This window comes from Myripristis murdjan, chromosome 9, assembly GCF_902150065.1.
Source record: "Myripristis murdjan chromosome 9, fMyrMur1.1, whole genome shotgun sequence".
Lineage (NCBI taxonomy): Eukaryota > Metazoa > Chordata > Actinopteri > Holocentriformes > Holocentridae > Myripristis > Myripristis murdjan.
The window spans coordinates 17,396,677-17,416,044 of NC_043988.1; the positions used below are offsets into that span (position 1 = coordinate 17,396,677).

General features: G+C 41.9%; 2 protein-coding genes across 5 annotated transcripts; both read right to left on the reverse strand.

Moving 5' to 3' along the window:
• Nucleotides 1-219: 219 nt before the first annotated feature.
• Nucleotides 220-14,617, reverse strand: morc2 (MORC family CW-type zinc finger 2). Of its 4 annotated transcripts, none has more exons than XM_030060363.1 (28): nucleotides 14,446-14,617; nucleotides 13,693-13,892; nucleotides 12,594-12,647; nucleotides 11,254-11,288; nucleotides 11,088-11,156; nucleotides 10,848-10,938; nucleotides 10,638-10,746; nucleotides 10,140-10,299; nucleotides 8,495-8,606; nucleotides 8,159-8,284; nucleotides 7,985-8,064; nucleotides 7,798-7,880; nucleotides 7,556-7,641; nucleotides 7,248-7,388; nucleotides 6,983-7,137; nucleotides 6,017-6,145; nucleotides 5,801-5,906; nucleotides 5,479-5,611; nucleotides 5,280-5,366; nucleotides 4,537-4,785; nucleotides 4,057-4,296; nucleotides 3,430-3,549; nucleotides 2,665-2,722; nucleotides 2,406-2,544; nucleotides 2,128-2,295; nucleotides 1,809-1,902; nucleotides 1,440-1,628; nucleotides 220-1,326 (listed from the first exon to the last, which is right to left on the reverse strand). In XM_030060363.1, the coding sequence occupies exons 2-28, from the start codon at nucleotides 13,758-13,760 to the stop codon at nucleotides 1,258-1,260; spliced, it is 3,150 nt and encodes a 1,049-aa protein (XP_029916223.1). In that variant the 5' UTR covers nucleotides 13,761-13,892; nucleotides 14,446-14,617; the 3' UTR covers nucleotides 220-1,257. The 4 variants fall into 4 exon arrangements, with proteins under 4 accessions (XP_029916223.1, XP_029916222.1, XP_029916224.1 ...); XM_030060362.1 differs by having other exon boundaries at nucleotides 14,437-14,617; XM_030060364.1 differs by lacking the exon at nucleotides 14,446-14,617 and adding an exon at nucleotides 14,040-14,419.
• A 256-nt stretch (nucleotides 14,618-14,873) lies between these two features.
• Nucleotides 14,874-19,054, reverse strand: LOC115365908 (transmembrane protein 248). The gene is made up of 7 exons (XM_030061121.1): nucleotides 18,874-19,054; nucleotides 18,105-18,295; nucleotides 17,550-17,817; nucleotides 17,335-17,434; nucleotides 17,063-17,213; nucleotides 16,819-16,959; nucleotides 14,874-16,475 (listed from the first exon to the last, which is right to left on the reverse strand). The coding sequence occupies exons 2-7, from the start codon at nucleotides 18,261-18,263 to the stop codon at nucleotides 16,455-16,457; spliced, it is 840 nt and encodes a 279-aa protein (XP_029916981.1). The 5' UTR covers nucleotides 18,264-18,295; nucleotides 18,874-19,054; the 3' UTR covers nucleotides 14,874-16,454.
• Nucleotides 19,055-19,368: the final 314 nt, after the last annotated feature.

Below are 19,368 nucleotides of genomic sequence, written 5' to 3' on the forward strand. Positions count from 1 at the left end.
AGCCCCTTGTTTAAAAATATGCTTCGTGCGAACTGTTAAGCAAAATCACTTCCTTCTGTTACACTATTCCTCAAAAATACGTTTTTCAGACGTTTCAGCATAAGGCTGGGCACTGTATGGTGAATACATTCGTATATTTTTGCAATTCGCCAAAGGTAATAGGAAATACAGGCATTACAAAAGAACAAGCAGTGATCTAAATTACACAACAGCAATATGGAGCAGAGTCGATACTGAACCTGTTTTATTGTTGTTCTATGTAAAGATTTGTCAAAAATACAGCATCCTTTGTTCCAATCAGAACAAAACGACTGAAAACATGCACCTTTTATTAAAACATTTCCATGGTATGTTAAAAATCTGTTCAAAGGAAGGAGCACAGGCACTGAATAATTATGAACACAAGTTTTGCATTGAACTAAAATGTTTCTTTTCCCCCCGCAAATCAAACACAAAGAACAGTCATAGCTTAATGGTAAGGAGGGATTTAAGAAAATAATCATACTGATAAAACCCAGTTAAGTAGTTCTTGCTTGTGGGTGTCACAAATCACCTAAACTTACGGTAGGCAAACCGTTATTCTCTATGGGCAGGAACAGGATATTGGAGGGTGATGGGCAACACTGACAAGTGTTTCTCCTTTAGTGCACAAAAACAAAAGTTTATGTCTGAATATATACCAGAGTGGAAAGGACAACCTGGCTGAATAGGTCTTGAATTACTTATTGGTTTGTCAAATAAATTCTCACCTACGGACCAAAAGGAGGAATTAAATGTTAATCATATACAATCTCCATGTTGGGTAAAGTATTGAACCTACGTTATTTCAATGGTCAACAGTGATAGGATGGCTTAAACATAGATAAATATACACAAGAAGGTATATAAAAGGACTAAAAAAGGAACCCACAGGCCCAAAGGCTCACCAACAAAGTAGAACCACCAGACAAACCTGCCCAAACTCCAAGAGCATGCTGGTGCTAACTAAAACAAACAGAAAGATCAAAATTAAGATGACCATTTTGATCCAACAACTGTAAGGATTAACATTGAGTATACCCTCAGATATACTCAGGTGCCTATGCACATATAAAGTATGACCAACTCTGCACATAAAAACAGAAGCATGAACTGAGCATGAGTCTTCATGGATCTGTCAGCAAATCATTGTTGGAATGACATGTTCAAGCCATTTAGTCTGTTTATGTGCATGTGTCTGAATCCTCTTTTTTCATTTCTTTGACTTCTGGGTCTCCTTCAGTCACCCTTGGTGAGAAGATCTTCTATGTAGGCATCCAGCTCGTCATCTGTGTTTATGTCAATGTCCTGAAAGAATGAGAATGCAGAGCTAGTTTCCATGATCTTTTCAGAAATAGACGAACAATGTTTGGTGTCTAATTAGTAATGCTACATTTAAAACAGTGAGTAACCAGCTTTACCTCCTGTACTTTCTGCAGAAGCGCTACAATGTTTGTTCGCAGTTTCTGCAGTTTCTCGTCTGCTTCCTTCAGTTTGATCTCAGCATTGCTGCTCTTCTCCTCCACAGCTTTAGCCCTGGCATCAGCTCTGCTCTGGTAGGAGTTACACAATGACTGGAGACCCAGTTCATACTGTTGGAAATACTCTTTCTACAAGGAGGAGACAACCACATAAACACACATTATTATGAATAGGGACACACACCAAGGAGAGCCCTATTCTCTAGACTTTTAGTTACATTTTATGCAAAACTACATTATCGTTTTTCAGTTGCATGTAAACTACTGAGTTTACAACCAAATCATAAGGTCATCTAAGATCAGTCTCACCAAAGGAAATGCCACCAACTCCTCAGCTGTCATACTGTTGACATCGTCCTTTGGAATCCGAAAATCTGGAGGGAAGAAGTAGCGCAGCATTGTCCTGCAAAGATGAAGAGCACAATAAATGCATCATAAATCACTCCCTCAATGGAACAAAGTGTAAGTCTGTTTCAAGTAACCATGAACTGAGCTTGAGACAGACTAAAGGCAATTTTCTGGCCAGGCAATAATCAACTGTACTGCATAATGAATACTCAACTCCAAATTATGAAACTATGAACCCTTCCTACATGGACAACCGTGGGCACTGGTTTAAAGAGCTCACCTCATCATGGTGACGAGGCTGTCTGTCACCTCTCGACTGGTTCCTGGTTGAGTAGTGTCCGGTTCCATGGGGGCGGGGCCCTTCTCAGTCTCCTGCTGGGTGTCAGGGGTCTGGGTGATTGGAGATGGTGGCCGCATCAACCGAACCTCATCGCTACCCTTGAACACCCTTTGTACACACACACAGACACACACAGATAAAGGAAATAAACAATCTGCCACACAATGTGCTGAGGATACCAACACCAAGAATGTACGCACACACACGCAGCCTCTTACCAGCGGTCTTTGGGGGTGGATCTGGGTACGTAGTCAAACTTCACTTTCCAGCGCACACTCTGCTTGTTTGTCTCCACAGCAATGACTTTGCCTGTGTACCACTCCTTATTGACACGCACCTCAACAAGCAGACCCTTATCTACGGCAGGAGGGAAGTGAAAAAAGACTGTTCAACTTCCACCTCATGTTGCGATTTTTTTTGGTTAAAATTTAGGAGGGGCATATCATCTTGTTAGTGGAGCTACCTGTCCTGTCTCACCTTTTTGTGCATTCTTAGCGTCGTTCTCTGGTTCCTGCTCTGTGGCCTTCTCAGCTGCCTGCAAACATAACACAATCATCAATATCATCACACACAGAGAAACACATTCCTTTCACTGGAAAGCAGAGCTGTAATGATTTGTTGAATAATCGATTAATTGCCAACTATTTTGATAATTGCTTTATCATTTTGAGTCCTTAAGACAACAATTTCCAAATTTTCTGCTTCTCAAATGTTAATATTTTCATGTTTCTTTAGCCCTCTATGACAGTTAATATATTTGGGTTGTGGACTGTTGGTTGGGACACAACCAGACATTTGAAGATGTCACCTCGGGCTATGGGAAATCGTGATGAACATGTTTCACCATTTTCTGACATTTTATGGACCAAACAACTAATCGATTAATCGAGAAAATAATCAACAGATTAATCCATAATGAAAAATAACAGTTAGTTCCAGCTCTACTAAAAAGGGAGTGAGAGAGAGGAAAACAGAATAGGTTTCCATTCCTGTGGACAAAGGAGATGAAAGACTTAGGGTGACATGTACTAGTTGGGTGAGACTGACATGCTTCAGGAATTATTAGAGAAAGACATTATTGCTTCTGCTGAAGGAGAGGATAGTGTGAAGAGACTGTCTTTGTGAAAAACAGCACACCCAAATTAGATAAGAAGAACAACCCCTTTTAATCTTGAGATGTTTGAGAGCAGAGACAGCTCTCCTCCACTTGAAGTTAGTAGAGAGAGGGACGGGATAAACTACCTTGACCTTAGGTCCCTGCTGTTGTGTGGGGGTTGCTTTAGTGACAGAGGAAGAAGTGGTGGGGGGCTGTCGTGTAGGAGTAGCTACTCCTTTCTTCTCAGGTTGGGGGGGTGAGGCAACCTGTAACGTCAACAGCATAGAGGTGCTCTGACTGGAACTGCAGTAACCTACTTAAAGCAACTCCTGGCCTTGTGCCTGCAGCCATATTTTCAACCAAAAAAAAAAAAAAATACTAGTGATAAAACCCTGTGAAAACTGCAGCCTCCTTTCACATCATTAAGTCCTTATAGCATACTCCAGAACGCACCACACACCCAGACAATTCCATGATCAAGGCTAACTTTTGTATGGATGTGCAGGGCTGGACAGAACACCAAACGGCCATTTTAATGCACCGATTTTATTGTCCTGCATTTGTCAGTGTGTGAAAGAGTTGTGAGTTCCTTAGCTTGCAAAGGTGTAGCAGCTAAAGCACATGTCTGGAACTCCTTGATTCAAATCCACCAGAACCTACTCTTACATGTCCCCTTCACTGTAGCTCATAAATTTTCTACTGTTTCAACAAAAAGAAAACAAATACTGCCTTTAGCAGTCAAATTTCAATTCTGAGCTATTTTGTGTGTATACCTCTGCCAACTTGCCACGTTTGGGAGGTACAGCCTTCTCTGCCACCTTCCCACGGTTACCAGCTGCTGCAGCCATTTTGGACTTCTTAGTCTGTGGTTCTTCCTCTTCACTCTCCTCCTCACTTCCATCCTCCTCTTCCTCCTCCTCTTCTTCTTCCTCTTCCTCACTGTCTTCCTGCTGTATAATTCTCTTACGCTGGCTTGCAGGTGCTGATTTGGTAAGCATTGCTTTGGCTGGCGTCTGTGGAGGGAGAAAGTGAACATTACCATTATGGAACCCAATTCCTCTCTGACAAACTGGATAGCAGAGGGGATACATAGCATACCAGGGGCACATAGCACCTCAAAAAACAAAACAAAACAAAACAGACAAACAAACAAAAAAAAAACATTTCTGTAATTTTTGCTTTCAACATTTTTTAGCTTTGACTTGTTAACAAAACCACAATTATAGATTATCTCCATAAAACCTATAACTCACCCGTGAGCTGCGGCTGGGTGGGGCGGCTTTGGCAGGAGCTTTGGCAGGCTTTGCTGCAGATGAGGGAGACTTCGCTGCAGCTCTGGCCCTGGATGGTTCGATTCTGGGAGGTGTAGGGGGAGGAACAGGTGTTCGGGTGGGGCGCTGAGGAGCAGAACGAGTTGGGGGGGCACTGGGGGCGTTTTTAAGGTGCGATGGAAGTGGTGGGGAGCGGGGGCGTGATAAGGACCTCTCAGAGGACCTGGTTGCCTAGAGGGACAAAGAGGGAGAGAGAAACAACAAATATCAGCAAGAAAAAAAGCCTAGCCACCACCAGTAGTTGTTTGAGGATGAGAAGGGCCTATGAATGACCTAGAATATGACCAAAGACCAAAAACTCTTTTGTTTAGTTTGATTTGACAATGTTAATGTATCAGACACCTTAGAATAATTCAGAATAATTCAGAGTGTCAAATAATAGTTCAACCAGAATAGTATAGCAAGTTTTGGTGATTCATGAGCTGTCTGATTCAGTAACACCCTGACCACCATGCCGCCCTCCCTCCCCAATCTAAGCAATGACTTAAAATCATAAATAAGAGTACACTTAAGAGCTAAACAAAAAAAAAAAAGATGCAATAATTAAGAAGCAAAATCAGTCTTGGCAAATCATGACTGTAAATTAGATTAAGTGCTATTTAAAGACTATTAAAAAACAGGCCTAGAATGAGCATAATGTTAACTGGAGTATGGAGTGTATGTACCTGAGGTGTGCTCTCTGTGGTTGGTCTCATGCTGACCTCCAGTGGTAGCTTCTTCACATCTGCTGAAGATTTTATGGTGCTGGTTTTCTGCGAGCAGGGAATATAGTCTTTACTTTCTTACACAGAAAGTGTGTGTGTGTGTGTGTGTGTGAGAGAGAGAGAGAGAGAGAGAGACAGAGAAAGAAAGAGAAAAAGATACCTGCAAAGCCTCTAGTTTCTCCTGCTGCTGTTTGATTTTTTCTGAAAGCTCTCTCTGTTTGTCTTCAGCTGTCAATTTGTCTTTCTTCAGGACGCCACATGGCAGGTTCTGTTTCTGTTCAGGAGCATCACACCTAAAACACGACATTGACAGATCACACAAATACATATGTGGGCAGACCTCGGGGGAAATCACAAACTACTGCTAAGAAGCAAATGTGATACAAATAATTCAACTCATAATTAATCCTGAATCTCGCCTGGCTACGTATGAAGAAAGAATTTGACACATCCAAATACTGTTGTGTTGTGTATGTGTGTACCTGTCCTGGGTGCTGTCAGGGTTCATCAGACATACCCAGCTGTCTGGGTAACGTTTATCCACTGCGTCCATCTGGAATGGCAGTGTCCTCCATTTTAAACACTTGTCTAAGGACAGAGTGCAGAGAGTGGATTTGAGTTTGCTGGATGACTGCGTGTGATGTGTGTGTTGTGTGTGTATATATCTTTGTGTGTTTGTAAACAGATCTGTAACTCACCACACTGTATGGTAATTGGTATCTCCATGGCACGACGTCTCCTGTATCTTTGTTCTGACGAAGGGGGGGCAGACCAGCTGGCAGACAAGTAGCCAAACTCATCCCAAAACTTCACTATACCTTTCTGAGCTGCAAAATACACAAAGCAACTTAAATATTCAAACTAAAGTGTTTACTTGTTCATCACTGCAGCTACAACAATATGTTAAGCTATGTTGCTCCTCTAGCTCAAATACTGATCTCTCCCTCTCTTATTTGCATGTAAATCCTGTGTCAAGTTGGACCGAGGCACTTGGGGTGCACCGGGGGCTCATCGGTAAAGAACGCGTACCATGTACCAGGGCTTAGTCCCGATCACAGCGACCGGGGTTCAAATCGTCCTTTGCTGCACGTCATCCCCCCTCTCTCCCCTGCCTTTCCTGTCTATCTCCACTGTGACTGTCAAATAAAGCAGAAAATGCCGGAAAAAAAAAAAAAAGATTAAAAAAAAAAAAATTGGACTGAGGCACTTTTTACTGGAGGGACGCTGTTAATGACAGTGCGGATAACAGATTCTTTACAAAGAATGGCTTCATGGACAAATTTTGTCGGCAGTGCTTGGTACAGTTCAAAAGGAAAGCACCTGGCAAGTTATCTAAACTGGCTCATGTCTGAAGTCATCTCAGGTGGAGGGTAAGCCTAGCTACAGTGCTCTGTGGAGAAACCTCATCCCTGCTACCTGTATCCACAATCTGTTTCTTTCAGTCAGTTTGAAAAACAAAATCCATTGTGGTTATTACACATTATAACAGTACACTTCCATGTTTACTGTTGTTTGTATACTTATATTCTGACATCAAACAGTGAGTAAACTGCCTGTTTTGGGTGAGCAATAAGTCATGATGATGCATTGTTCTTTTTTTCTCTAGCTATAGGGCAGCTGTTGTTGAATTAACAGAGGAAATATTGTTGTGCAGAAATTCTCACCAATGTTACTGTCCTTCCAGTACTGAGCTAGATGCTCCCCCATGGATTTAAGTAGATGTCGATACTCCTTGGCATCTGCAAAGTCTTGTTTATTATGAGTTGGCTCTAGTACTAGGTATGGAACATCCACTACTCCCACCACACCGCCACAGGCCCTAAACATCCAAAACAGACAATCATAAAATAATTATTTTAGATTCAAAAGACAGTTGTGGATTCCCATTATTGACTCTGTGTGTGTGTGTGTGTGTGTGTGTTAACTCACATCCCTCCCTCCAGTTGAGGCCCAGTCTTCTCATACATCTTGATGAGACGAGAGCAGTTGTAAACGAACATCCCATCCAGGTCCCTCTGCTGAATATTAATCCCAAATATAAAACTTAGCTCCTTCGGCTCCTTTAATGCTCTGAAGCGGAAGAAAGAAAAGGAGACTGCTGAGACACATATACAATGAGGTCAGAGTCATGGGGAATCAAATAAATGGAAAACAATGGCTCTGTGTTTGGCTCTCTACATAAAACAAGTTTCTAACTGCCTCGGTACGCTTAAATTTTACAGCTTTGTCTGTCATACCTCTGCTTGGTTTCCAGGATTTTCTTCTTCATGTCAGCATCCCGTCGAAGCATCATAGCTGTGTCCTGAGCCTTTCTCAGAATTGCCTGAAAGAGAGATTTAGAAACAGGATTTAAGCCAAAAAAATATGACAAGACATTTTTGGATTTCTGTCTTGTCCAAATACTGACAACATTTTTACAACAGACTTGGTTACAGACATTGACACGACAACAAATTAACCAACATGTCCTCTGGTTTACCCGTGACTCTTTCGACAGGTCATCTCCTAATTTGGCCTCTAAAGCCAAGCGTTTACTTTCCGCCTCTCGGGCTTTCTCTTCCGCTGGAACAAATACACAAAAACATCCTCACATCAGAGACAACCACAGAGACGGCATGCATAGCAAATGAAAAAGGAAAAATGTGGTAAGTTTAAACCAGACTCACCAATCTTGGCAAGATGGTCAGCCTTCTTCACTTCCTGCTCAGCACGTGTTTTGAAACGAGTTGATGAGTATTTATAAACCCTGTTAGCAAACCAGAGGCACACATGGAGATCTGTTGGTTGGAATAAAGGGGTTACAGATACAGTACAACTGCATTTTCATGAGAGCGTGCTACCTTGGTTTATAAAGACAGCAGGACAGCCTCTTTGTCCTGACTTTGTGCCCCTGGATGAAGATCCTCATGCGTGGGTCGATGTACAACACAGCAGCATAAGCTCGAAATGACCTCCTCTCTGGTTTTCTGTTGGAAAGGAAGAGGTGTGGCCATTGAATTCTATACAATTTCCGATCAGGAAGATCAACAGTAGGCTGAACACAACCAATTCCCAACAATATGGGTTAATTACCCAATTTCCCCGCAGGGATCAATGAAGTACTTGTGATTCTGATTATTCTAGCATTTAACATTTCTAATGAAGTCAATTTGGGCAGAGCGTCACACAATACTCACACTCCTTCAGCAGGTGTCCCAGCCATCAGGATGTCCTGGTGATCTGTCTCTACATCCAGCTCAGGTTCTCTATTGTCCATCAGCTTCAGATTATATATGATCACCAGAGTGCCTTTCCACATAAAACATACAAAAATAATCAACATCTCAGGTTTCACCCCAAAACATTATACACTATATTACCAAAAGTATTCGCTCACCTGCCTTTACTCATACTATGAACTGAAGTGCCATCCCATTCCTAACCCATAGAGTTCAATATGATGTCGGTCCACCTTTTGCAGCTATTACAGCTTCATCTCTTCTGGGAAGACTGTCCACAAGGTTGAGGAGAGTGTTTATAGGAATTTTTGACCATTCTTCCAAAAGCGCATTGGTGAGGTCACACACTGATGTTGGTCGAGAAGGCCTGGCTCTCAGTCTCCGCTCTAATTCATCCCAAAGGTGTTCTATCGGGTTCAGGTCAGGACTCTGTGCAGGCCAGTCAAGTTCATCCACACCAGACTCTGTCATCCATGTCTTTATGGACCTTGCTTTGTGCACTGGTGCACAGTCATGTTGGAAGAGGAAGGGGCCCGCTCCAAACTGTTCCCACAAGGTTGGGAGCATGGAATTGTCCAAAATGTTTTGGTATCCTGAAGCATTCAAAGTTCCTTTCACTGGAACTAAGGGGCCAAGCCCAGCTCCTGAAAAACAACCCCACACCATAATTCCTCCTCCACCAAATTTCACAGTCGGCACAATGCAGTCTGAAATGTACCGTTCTCCTGGCAACCTCCAAACCCAGACTCGTCCATCAGATTGCCAGATGGAAAAGCGTGATTCATCACTCCAGAGAACGCATCTCCACTGCTCTAGAGGCCAGTGGCGGCGTGCTTTACACCATTGCATCCGACGCTTTGCATTGCACTTGGTGATGTGTGGCTTGGCTGCAGCTGCTCGGCCATGGAAACCCATTCCATGAAGCTCTCTGCGTACTGTACTTGGGCTAATCTGAAGGTCACATGAAGTTTGTAGCTCTGTAGCAATTGACTGTGCAGAAAGTCGGCGACCTCTTTGCACTATGCGCTTCAGCATCCGCTGACCCCTCTCCGTCACTTTACGTGGCCTACCACTTCGTGGCTGAGTTGCTGTTGTTCCCAAACGCTTCCATTTTGTTATAATAGAGCTGACAGTTGACTGTGGAATATTTAGGAGCGAGGAAATTTCATGACTGGATTTGTTGCACAGGTGGCATCCTATGACAGTTCCACGCTGGAATTCACTGAGCTCCTGAGAGCGGCCCATTCTTTCACAAATGTCTTGTTTCACAGTCTGCATGCCTGAGTGCTTGATTTTATACACCTGTGGCCAGGCCAAGTGATTAGGACACCTGATTCTGATCATTTGAATGGGTGAGCGAATACTTTTGGTAATATAGTGTATATCCGTTTATGAAAAAAATATGCATCTTGAACTTCATTAAAACAAGACTTTTATCCTCAAAAACAGTTTTTTTTTTACAGCCTCAAACCATCAGTGGTTTTACATTGACGTAGGCAATATTTGAGGGATAGTAGGCATTAACTTGTTCATTTGATAGACATCTCATCTTTTGACTTTTGATATGGAGATACACATGACACAAGTGAATATACACACTTACCACTGTTACTTTCTATTTTCTTGAACTGCTCCATCAACTGCTGTTCATTTTTAAAGGGTGAATACTTGAAAATGAGCTCTGTCTCTATGGCATACTTCTCAGGGTCAGAAGTCAGAGGCTGTTTGGTTGTCAGATCCCAGGCGGGGAGAGGCACTATGACCTGAGGACAGACAACCAAACAACATAAGAACAAATTCACAGATGTTTGAGAAGGTTTGAAAAGATGAAAAAACACTTAGATCCCTCTCCAAGTCAGAGCAGTCTTAACTGCAAAAAACTTAAATTTGTGCTTTGGGTAACATACAACTTTTAAAAGAACTTGGCTAAATCACAATATCTGGACTATAAACTTCAGCCTGGTGGACACAGTGCAACACTGAAGTAAAATGGGCAATCTGATGCACCCAAACAATGGCAAAAAAGCAGAGGAACAAAGCAGGCACACAATAGACTATAAGAATTACATTTTCATTTCCACAAAAAGCCCTTGACTCTGACCTCATCCAGTCCCTCCTCTTCATGGAATGTCCTTGACAGGAAAAGGCAAGTTATAGTGTTGCCCTTTTTAGTGAACAAGATAAAGTCTTTCCCGATACGCATGGAGCCCCTGTGGAAACACACACGAGTGTTTCAGTTATTTCTGAAGGTTCTCAAAGAAGTATATCCACACACTGCCAGAATCACTTGGGAATTCAGCAAGGCTCTTACGATTTAAGTCCATTTCCATATTGTCCAATCTGAGTGGACTCTGGCGACCGCTTGCTGGACTTTCCAAACTGAATCACATGGGTTGCCTCATCTAACAGAAAGAAGAAGAGTAGAGTATCAGCATTTGTGATTAGGAAACTCCTCATAGACATGTACGATGGACCAATATGGAACAGCAGTAGTTACAGACAAGTCACTAGTTTGAAGCTTTGTCTCTGATGATGTCGGAGTGGTACTCACTAGGATCCATTCCTATACCATCATCGAGAAAACAGAGCATGTAGCCACCCCGCAGTTCTGGTCTCTTCTCTGTCAGTTAAGCAGGAGGGTGAGAGAATAATGTGTTAGGATGGAACAGTAAATGTGTTTGCTTCAATGTGTAATCAGGTGTGAGGCTGATGCATACCTGTGTAGATGTCAATTCGTGTGGCATTGGCATCTCTATAAAACAAAGAAATCAATGTAAGACTTTTTACTTACAAAGTAAGTCTCCACTTCCTAATCATGTCTTGCCCCATGTGCTACCCCAAGGGTGTCAGACTCATATTAGGTAGAGGGCCGCATTTGTTCAAACGAGACCTCACAGGGGCAGAAGTATTTTTGGCTCACATCAATATGACCCAAGTTGACACATGGATTTTTTAGACTATGTTCTGATTTATCATTTTAAATCAATCATTTTGTATCATGCCAATCAATGAGAAACTGCATGGTGAGTCATGAAAATAACACATAATGTAGAATTACATAAAGCAAAAGAGAGAAATGCAACAAATATATACAATAAAGGTTTGCAATTTACCTCCCAGAGGAAAATAACTGCGCTTCCCTGCGCTTTTGAAAAACTCTACAATCCATGCAGCAAACAGCCTGCTGGTTTTAACTTTACTTCCAGCCGATTCTACTTAATTTATCATAATTTATCATGTATCATTAATTCATCAGTTTCACATAGAAACCTCTTATTTTCTTTTCTTATCACACATAATAACTGCAGATATTTAAATTTAAAAAATGAAATTAAAAGAAAGATGTAATTCAATAAAATGTTTGTGTTTGTGTTTTTCCCTTTCCTTCCAAAACATCTTGGTGGCTGGATGAGACATACACACAGGACAGATCTGGCCCCCGGGCCGTATCTTTGACATCTTTGTGCTATGCTGTATGGGTACTTTACTTATTACTACCAACTGTTTCCGAACATACCATACTTATTTAGATTTGCTGCACTGATATCTGTCCATCAAAAATCAATTTGCAGAGACTTGAACCTTGCTTGTGACAGGTAATCCATCACAGTGAAAATCCTGTCTTAATTTCTTCCACCTTAAGTTACTTTACAATAAAGCAGTTTGAAACAAAATAAACTAGAGCAGGTCGATCACTATGATGGATTACCTATCTCAATCAAGTTTCAAGTCTTCCAAACTTGAATTTCTTACTGTAATGACTACCTAACAGGAGGTAGGAAAATGCATTTAAAAAAATCTACTAGTATGGTATTCTTTGGAAAATGTTAATGGTAATGTGAAGTCATGCGGTGTTGCACACAGACTAAAACATGAAACAGCCTGGGAGATAAGTGTGATAGGTATCCCAGTTTGGAATAAAACAAAAAAGGTGACAGTCTCCAAAAAACTTGCAACTCTCTGTCCTTTCAACAAGAGTGCAAGCAGGCTATTACTGGGTATTCCAAACCAAATAACTTGTGAATGATAATTTTCTGTTTCAAATATTTATGTATACCTGGAATTGTCCACAAGCTCAGCCAAGGCTCCAAATAAGAACTCATGGGTTGTCCTGAAAACAGACAATACATTGTTTTCATTCAAAATACATTATTAATGATAACAAAGTGTTAAAGCTGAGATGACAGTACACACTGGTAAAGGAATGAGGATCTACTGATAAGAGATGCTTGCTGACACTGAATTCCATGTGTTAAGTGTGTGTTTTTTTATTTAATCACTGACCAGGAAGTCCATTGAGAATGTGGTGTATCAATGCAAACACAACGTAAAATAAAGGAAAAAACAAAGAATTTTTCAAACAACTATGTGATGAAAGTAAGCTGAATAACTGTGTGCAAACCACTATATCTCACATTGTCTCTTAACTATATAACCTGGCTACATCCAGACAGAGAAAATCCCCAAAATACAATGAGCACTAATAAACTAAAAACCTCCAGCACATGTAGCAACAGATACACACACACACAAAAAAAAAAAAGCTGTCTGAGGAAGACACATACTTACTAGCCTTCTTTCAGGTACTAGCTGGAAATTCATTTTTGCTGAGGCTTACTGACACCAATTTGTTTTGACCTAGCCGGCACATGGGAATGACACTCCTTGGTAACATGATATATAAGGAGCTGGACAACGAATATTCAAATTGCCTACTGACTGAGGAGTTTTGTCAGGGTATGTTGAGAGCAAATATTGTGCTCTGCTTCATAGCAGTGAAACAGTCCGTAACAGCTGTCATCAGTTCTGCATTTGGCTCTCTGCATAATGAAACTGGCTTTTAATCCTTGTTTGTGTCATGAGAGAGGCTTGCTGGTGTGAGACAGCAACTTTCCCATGACTGAACTGTGTGAATGGTGACACTAAGATTTAAATTTTTGAGCAATTTCAGACCCACCCTGACTACTGTTGAGTTCATTTACTGTTGTCAGGCATGTACTTTAAAGTGGCTTTGACCACCACTACTTGCTGAATCCCATTAAGTTTAAAACTCAAATTTGTCAATGACACACCTCCTTAGAAATGCATGCTAATCATTATCCTAACCTGATAACATGGCAAATCAATGATCAGTATGTCAACAAAGTCATACTTACGAGTTTGTGTGCAGGTACTCAAAAGTGAGCTGAGCCCTGTTCAGGCTACTGTAGTTTGAGTAGGCCATGGTCAGTCAACACTGCTATTTCCTGTTTCCTTCTCGGTCTTCTCTTTGGCCTCTTCTGGACCCACTGAGCTCTACTCAGTAGCTTTCATCTTAAAGAACCACAACAACTGTCTATTTGAAAGGCTGGCTTTACTGTGGAAGAGGAAACCAATAATCAGTAACAGCTCTCTGGGTATTTCTCTCTTACTTATTCCACTGACATGATAATCCGACGTTAGTAATAACAACCAGGATGCCCATTTGTTCTCAACAAGGCCTAGGAGACTAGTAAACACCCACTGTTTAAGAGAAGCCTCCTTCCAATTCAGGAAACTCACGTGGGAGGCCTCTACAGATCAACTCAGATTTCTGGATCACAGCAAAGAGCTGACATCGTCCCCAACGTTAACCGCTCATGTTTTTGTTAATCATCACGTAAAGCCGTTAAGAGCAGCGTTGGTGGGGGGTGATGCCCAATCGTGTCCCCATAAAGAACACTGGACAGAAAACATTACCTAGCGTTTCAGACTTGTTTACGCTGCATCTGCATCAATAACTGTGTTAAGCAACTTAGCGAGCTAGCTAGAAGACGTTAGCGTCTTGCATAGACTGTGCATGAGGCGACGTTAACACTAGCTAGCTAGCTAACAACTGTACAAGAATGCAACGTTAGCCGTGTCAAATAATGTTCACCAACTTTGCAAACCGTTTTAATGTGAGGGCGAGTTTAGACTGGCTTCACGTTAGTGTAACAATCCGTCCGAGGGGAAAAAGTCGATTGTAACGTTGCGTTTCCTTGTCGGTTATCATGAAACAGTGAGCCGCAGGCCGCGCAGAAAGCAGCCAGTCCGTCCTCTCGCTTACTTTCCCCCTGCTCCGTCTCGCGCACAGACGCCAATCAGAGCGGCCAGAAAGCAGCCTCCGAGCATTCTTAACGCTGATTGGAGGAAGTGTGCAGCAATTCAGGACGACAGGCTGCGTGAAAGGCTGCAGTTCAGAGGAATCCCTGAGCCTGGACTCAGCCACTCAGCTGCAGACATGTTGGACAAGTGACATGAAAGATTTGAATCCTTGATAATACATTTATTAGCACAGAAAACAATTGTGTGCACATTATTCATTTACACAAATTCATTTTTTTTTTTTTTTTTGGAAAAGTTGTAAGAGCTCTGATCCCTCTTACCATAACTGGTCCTCAAGTTTCACTTAAACAGAATTTCTTATGTTAGTTAATTTACTCCAGGTTGCTGAGCAGCCCATTGACATCATTCATGGTACTAGCAACTGGGCAAGAAAGTTCCTTATTAAAATGGCATAGCTCTTGACACAAGGTGTGCATGGACTGATTCGGTCTACTTGTGAAATAGGCAGTGACTGGCAGGTAAAAATAAATTACCTTAACATCCACAACCAAACCTGACTGATGACCAATTTATTTCTACAACCGGGTTATTACCATTAATGCTTCCCTCTGCTGTGGTCTTTGAAGGGAGGGCATCTTGTTCACTACAGCCATCCATTTTTGAGCTGGTAGTGGAAGTGTAGAATTATTTCAAATGGGAGCCATTTCTCACACTGGCAGTTTGTTTGAAAATGGTAATAAAACAGCACTCTGAGAAAAATAACCAGTTACAAGATAGTTCTGCATCTGGTGGTGGAAGGTAAGTATGCCACTCTGCCATTGACCGGGATTAACACAGCCACATGAATTATAAAACATACTGCACCTGGAAAATGCTGCTCTTAAGGATGGAAATTAAACAGGGATAAGACACGGAAACACTAACCTGGTACATTCAAAGACCCTGAGTGCACTGACATTTTGAGAAACAGGAACCGTTCTGTTAACACGATTATATCATTATACTACTACTCTCAGAGTAGAAAAGTCAGTAAGTCATTAAAGCCATATTAAAAGGCCAACCTGATCCAGGTGTTACTACAGAAAGCAAAAACAGCTATTAGCAACACACCTAACATTTGTCGGTCAGTTTCACTGTTTGGAGAAGTATTTTTTCTTACTTCAGCAGATGACTTGACAAAACATGGTGTCACATCAAGATATTTCCAGCGCAGCTACAATGGATTGAGATAATTCTTCATCGATCTAAAATATCAGTGGTGAGCACCTGGTTTGGGGGGGTCAGCTCCTCAGCATCTAACAGAAAGGGCCTCTAGACTCACGTCATGTTACATTTAGTAAAAACAAGACAAGTGCAATTTGCCTCTTGACTTTCAAAACTCTGTTTCTTACTACATCATCATTAATACTCCATTAATATGCACAACCCACAGCTGAATGACACACTGACACTCTGTGGGATGTCAAAAGTCAGTCTGGCAAAAGCAGGAAATCATTAACTGACATAGGACAGATGTTGCAGGCTGAGGTAAAGTGGCGCCCAGTAGTGAAAATCATTCCCTGGATTCACTGAACATGAGAGTGATGATATATACTGTTCTAAGTATTCACGGTGGGGTTATTCAAACCAAAGTATATCAGTGTGTAACAATGCATACTGTATGACTAGTCAAAAATGTGGGTATTACCAATTGAAAAGTCATTATAATTACAGCTTTCTTTTCCTTACAGCCATGTTTCATGTCTGGCTTGTTCCTCTTCTCATGTTACTTGTGTCTATTATTCAACAAATAAATTATTCCTCTCTTCTGTCAACCAGTTGACTTCTTCAGGATGTAGGGCGTGAAAAATGCTCAGGAGTCCATTAAAGGTTCCTGTAATTGAAAGGAGGGCAACCAGGTTAATTTAAACAGTCTACACATCTTGCTGAGCCATCTAGTTGGAGATCAGTGACACACTACCCATGGTAAATCATAGAGAACATAGAAATTTCCAAGTTCATCTAGGCTATCTATGTAAGCAATGTTTTGAGAAAGATCCTGTATAATGAATCTGTCAGGCAATAAGTCAGTGCTTTAACAGGTTAAATGTTTTTTTAAATTGGACTGCAGCTCTATAATCAAAATCAAACTGTAAGTGGCCACAGTCAGAAAAACTGGAAACAACAATCATGTAATAACAATAATGTGGTGTGGTAATATAAGAGGTAACTGTTACACTGTGCAGATCAAGTCCGTTCCCATGGTAGCGGCGTGCCAGTGAGTGTGTCAGACTAGCAGATAAAGCGAGCATCAAACAAATGGCGAGCAGAAACACACTGACTTCCAACAGGTGTCGCCCTGCCACACCCTGTTGCTCCTACAAAACGACAAGGACAAGAGAGTGACTTAATGGGTGAAAAGAAAATATCTGCATTATGGTGACACAGTCATGGTGTTCCTCCATATGCATTGCGTCGTACCTGCGTTAACATGATCATGAGTGTGGGGTCATGTCTGGACTGCAGACTGTAGCAGAGGTGTGATGCTGTCGGTGACTGGCTGCTTGTCTCCAGAGAAACCACACTGAGAGGTGAGATGACTTTCTCACTTTCTGGACAATATGGAGGAAGTCTGTAGCACATGAAAGAAGACTCATTCACCAGGTTGACAGCAACTTTTTTTTTTTTGCACATCAGTCTCCATTGTTTCGCAATTCAGGCACTGAGGAACTTGCCAACAAAAGTGTACTCACACACTGCGGGGTAGGAGGTGTGTTGGGGCACTTATGGTGAGGCAGGTGTGGGTGTCATTCCCAGACTCGAAATGTAGAGTCACATTTACAGTCTCATTGCCTAGGGAGTAAAAAAAATGCTGTAATGAATACTAACATACACTTCACAACAAAAATACTCATATACTAGGCTACTTAACATCCCACTCGGTACCTCCACATCACACGATACCAACCTGCAAGACCTAGCTGACTTGCCATCATGTTGCTGTGGAGACGCAGGCCTGTTGGAGACTGACTGGCTGAGCTGGGTGACACAACCAGCGGCACCTTAAGATGCAACTGGGTGACCGGAGCCTGGGTATTTCCAGGGCTGACTGAGGGTTTTCCACTCGCTTCGTGCTCCAGAGGGGGAGAGGCTGGAGAGAGCAGCTCGACGGAGCTGACGTTGGCTTTCACACACAGCTGGAACTGTGATAAGGCTGACAGGAGGTGGTTCCAGTCCTGACGGGAGATGAAAGTTTATGCTTTGCTATAGCACCTCATTACATGCAGTCACACAGCTGGACAGCATTATACTGGTACCCCTTTTGCATACCAGTCTTCGATCTCAATTTGTAAGAAGAAAAGACTGCACACTAGAGATCACACCTGATTAGTGCAAGTAACTGGATCCACACCGTCCCACAGTGTCAGGTCACGTGTCAGTGTGCACACATGCTTCTTATTTTACATGTGCATTTGATCTGGTGTGTGATTCTCCAAAGGGTTTGGGCTAAACGAGCACTGACCTTAGCCGTGTCCGGGTTGGGCAGGGTGTGAGTGTGGATGTAAGAGCTGAGGCAGATGAAGGACAGAGCCAAAGTCAGCAGACATAGGAAAAAGGTGACCCCCGGAGGATTCTGGGATACATAGTCTCTAAGGTTATTCACCGGCTGCCAGAAACCCATCACCAAACTCCATAAACCTGGGACGCAATGAGCTGTGGACATAACAGATTAAAAAAATAGGCGTTTAGCAATCAGCGTACCATTACTGTCACTGTCAGATGTAACTTATAAGTGAATATTAAGCGAGGTGAGGAACTACGGGCAGGTAGGTGGTACTTTTTGATCAGCATACAGAAACAACAAACTCCTTGAAAACCTGGATTCTGCGTCAAAACACTGTTTGTTGCATATTCGTTGATATCTCATGTTGATTACTGGAAAAGTAAATATCGCTGAAATGTTTAGGCTACTTGAAGTCAAATGCAGACATCGTGGATAACTAAGGTCTTGAATGCACACCGTGACTACTGTTTTGATGCAACGAAAACGCAACAAATAGGTACTAATCATCATATCTCATTTAGACAAGGGCGGAAAAGAGCCCGGTCGAGTCAGGACGTCCCGTCATATAAAGAGCCATTGTATGCATGACGGCCGGTCAGCATGCATGTAGACTGCTGTCCGGAGCAGACGTGTAACTTGTTTTTTTTTTTTTTTTTTTTTTTTAATTTTTATCAGTGACCGGGGCTGCGAAGACAGGTAACAGCTGTTCTAAATGCAGACTACAAACCTGGAGTTGCACTCAGTCCTCAAAGAGCACGTCGCCACTTCACTATAAAAATACTTTCTGCACCCCAGAGTTCAGCATGTAGGCTAAAAATGTAAAGCCCAACATAAAAACTAACAACACCGAGTCAGCTGTTAAGTTTGCGGAGTGAATTCCTCCACGATCAATTTACTTCCTGTGTCTATGCTGATTGGTAGATGTAACAGCTCCCATCCTCATTGGATGTTTGTCCTATGACGTTTCACACGTAAAAAAACGCCCATTTCCTCAAATCAAAGACATGGAGGACACTTAAAAAATAGATTTGAGAAAGGTATTCTGAATATGTCTGCCAGCAGGATGACAAATCATTATTGTCCGTGCATGGAAATGAGATTTAAAATCTCAGGATCAGTGCTGTCTAGGAGATTTATGGTATTACAATTAAAAACACTGAAATAAAATATTACAGGTATATGATTACTGATAAAATAAACAAAAGAAGTGTCCTATCTGATA